Raw genomic sequence first — 3,159 nt, forward strand, 5'->3', positions numbered from 1 at the left:
CCTTCGCGCTCGCTCGCGGCCGGCGCTCTGCTCCCCTGCGGCTGAGCTCCTGGGTGACGTTCCGCCCCTCGGCCAGTCCCTCTCCCCTCTCCTCACGCAGAGGAAAGCTGCTCGGATACCAGAGTGGCCAACCCCATGCCGTTCCCGGTTCTCCCTCTTACAGCTCTCACCCCTCCAGTGCCGACGGTAGAGAAAGACTTTACTCCAAGGGCTTCCTCCTCACTGGGGAATTGCCGGAAAGAGCAAACAAAAAAGGCGCTGGTGTAGGCTCCAAAATAAACAGCTGAATTCATGATGGCATCGACAGAGGCTCTTATTGGATTAAAAGTTTCAAAACAAACAATAACGCTTTGGAAAAAGGTCAGATTGGCTAAAGTTGGTTCTTGAAAGCAGTGTATACACTTCCCTGTTTACCGATAAATGTGTATAGATCAGGGCGATACTGTGGGCTTCTCAGGATAAGTTTCCTGAAGTTTCGGGTCTTATGCAGCTATGTAGTATCTTACAGATTTGTACGTGGAGTGGATGCACATTGGGCTTAAATCATTGTCCTTCTGTTGAGATTTATACAAAGTACTTTCAGCTGTTGAAGACGAGCGGATGCAATCGCAATCTTTTAATATAAAAATTTTGGCTATACTTGTAAATGGTCCATTTTTCAAATACCAGCTCTAGGAAACTGAATTTCAGAAATGCATATGTGAAGCCGAGGTTGAACCCCACCACCTGAAATTCCCATTTTTCAAATTTGGATAGAGGTAGATGTACGGAACCTCTCCTGACTGAGAACTGAACTTCAAGTTCTCTGCAGCTTGAGTCCTGACACGGCTGTGGAATTCTTCCTAATCTTGCCTCAGAGTCCAAGATTGTGGGTGCCCTGACTCCTAAGACTAAAGATCCTGGCCTGTATTCTTATGGGATATTAGTTTATAAAGTTATTAACTCAGCCAGCATGTAGTGAAATGTTAAGTAGCTAATTAATCCATCTGTGTGTAATGACCTTTCTTTGTAAAGCTTATTTCCTTTTAGAGAAAATGTAAGTTGTCATGGAATTGTAGACTCACCCCAAATAACCTTATGATTAATGCTCTTCATTCCTACCCTCTTGAACATTTCTTTTTTTCGAGGCAGGGTTTTGCTTTGTAGTTCAGGGTGATCTTGAACTCACTGTGTAGTCCAGGCTGACCTCCAACTCTCTGTGATCCTCCTGCCTGCGCCTCCCAAGTGCTGGAATCACAGGCCTGCGCTACCACACCCAGCTTGAACTTTCATTTTGATGTTATATACTCAATTAGTAAGGAAAGTATGGCCATAGCTTAAATTTTTAGAAAAGTACGTTTGAACTAGAAAGCAGCAAGGGAGTAAAATTGTAATTTTTAATGAGAATATGGTTTCTTCTTTTCAGCAGGGTTGAATGTGTGCCTGCACCTTCAGGCATGACCATGGAGAAAGGAGGGAACATACAACTGGAGATCCCTGACTTCAGCAACTCTGTCCTGAGCCATCTAAACCAGCTGCGCATGCAGGGCCGTCTCTGTGATATTGTGGTCAATGTGCAAGGACAAGCTTTTCGGGCTCACAAAGTGGTACTGGCTGCCAGCTCCCCCTATTTCCGGGATCACATGTCCTTGAATGAAATGAGTACTGTCTCCATTTCAGTCATCAAGAACCCCACTGTTTTTGAACAGCTCCTTTCTTTCTGTTACACAGGGCGGATATGCTTGCAACTGGCAGATATCATCAGCTACCTAACAGCTGCCAGCTTTCTGCAGATGCAGCATATTATAGACAAATGCACACAGATCCTGGAGGGCATTCATTTCAAAATTAACGTGGCTGAGGTTGAAGCAGAATTAAGTCAAACAAGGACGAAGCATCAAGAGAGACCTCCAGAGTCTCACAGGGTCACACCAAATCTAAGCCGCTCCCTCAGCCCTCGACATAATACCCCAAAGGGAAGCCGGCGAGGACAGGTCAGTGCTGTCCTGGATATCAGAGAGCTAAGTCCCCCTGAGGAATCCACCAGCCCTCAGATAATTGAACAGAGTTCTGATGTAGAGAGCCGGGAGCCCATTCTCCGGATCAACCGAGCAGGACAGTGGTATGTGGAGACAGGAGTAGCAGATCGGGGGGTCCGGAGCGACGATGAAGTTAGGGTTCTGGGAGCAGTGCACATCAAAACTGAAAATCTGGAGGAGTGGCTTGGGCCTGAGAATCAGCCTTCTGGAGAAGATGGGAGTAGTGCAGAGGAAGTCACCGCCATGGTCATTGACACCACAGGCCATGGTTCTGTAGGACAGGAAAGTTATACTTTAGGGTCTTCAGGAGCCAAGCTGGCTCGGCCAACAAGCAGTGAAGTCGACAGGTAAGGTTTGTTTTCTTTTCCCATCTCATGGCTAATGTGCACACGTTACATGGGCCCTCTTTTGTAGAGCGTCCTCCTTACCTGATACTCATAACCGCAATGAGTTGATTTTGGGGAAACTGGAGGTATGCCGAAAGACTTGCATTCTTATTTTTTTAAAGCAGGAAGCTCCTAGTCCTGAAGTATTCACAGTGTTGTGAGAACTATGGTAAAGTTAAGACACTTCCATGAATCAGAATAGCATCTGCAGCCACACTAGGATCAGTAATTGCCAGGGCTTCCTCTGGATTCCAGGCAGGGAGCTGAGCGGCAGCCAGGAACCTGGCAGCGTTGCCCTTGGTATGTTATCACACAGGTAGGTGGCCTCCGGAGTTCACTTTCTCTACAGTACTGTTTACTTTTCTTTGCCCTCGTCTACCAAATTAGGGAAACTGTGGTACTGTCAGTGACTGTTCTTTTTAAATTAGTGTTGACACAGTACAGTAATTCCAAAGAAAATATTTTTGGATGTTTTTCATTCCTTTTATCATTTGTCATTTGGTGATATTGTCCCTTTTTTCTTTTATTGGATGATTGCTGCCTGAGAGTCTCCTTTTCTACCAGTGCTATTATGCCACTTTTCTCTAATACATTAAATGTATTAGAGACTGGGCGTGCTGGCGCACAGCTGTAATCCCAGCACTCAGAAGGCTGAGGCAGGAGGATCGCTGTGAGTTCAAGACCAGCCCGGGCTACATAGTGAGTCCCAGGTCAGTCTCAACTACATAGTGAGACTCTGCCTTAAAAAAAAAAAA

At 45.9% G+C, this 3,159-nt stretch overlaps 1 protein-coding gene across 4 annotated transcripts in view; it reads left to right on the top strand.

Annotated features, from left to right (window-relative positions):
- Window positions 1-74: 74 nt before the first annotated feature.
- Window positions 75-3,159, top strand: part of Zbtb37 (zinc finger and BTB domain containing 37) — a 26,428-nt gene continuing 23,343 nt past the window's right edge. For 3 of the 4 annotated variants that reach the window (XM_010635585.3, XM_010635584.2, XM_010635582.2), the window contains exons 1-2: window positions 75-360; window positions 1,409-2,365. In XM_010635585.3, coding sequence (XP_010633887.1) covers window positions 1,437-2,365 — 929 coding nt within the window. In that variant the 5' untranslated portion in view covers window positions 75-360; window positions 1,409-1,436. Of the gene's footprint in view, window positions 361-1,405; window positions 2,366-3,159 lie in introns of all 4 variants that reach the window. The other variant, XM_010635583.2, reaches the window with a different exon arrangement.

Source organism: Fukomys damarensis, unplaced genomic scaffold (genome assembly GCF_012274545.1).
Source record: "Fukomys damarensis isolate Sample0158 unplaced genomic scaffold, DMR_v1.0_HiC HiC_scaffold_11, whole genome shotgun sequence".
NCBI lineage: Eukaryota > Metazoa > Chordata > Mammalia > Rodentia > Bathyergidae > Fukomys > Fukomys damarensis.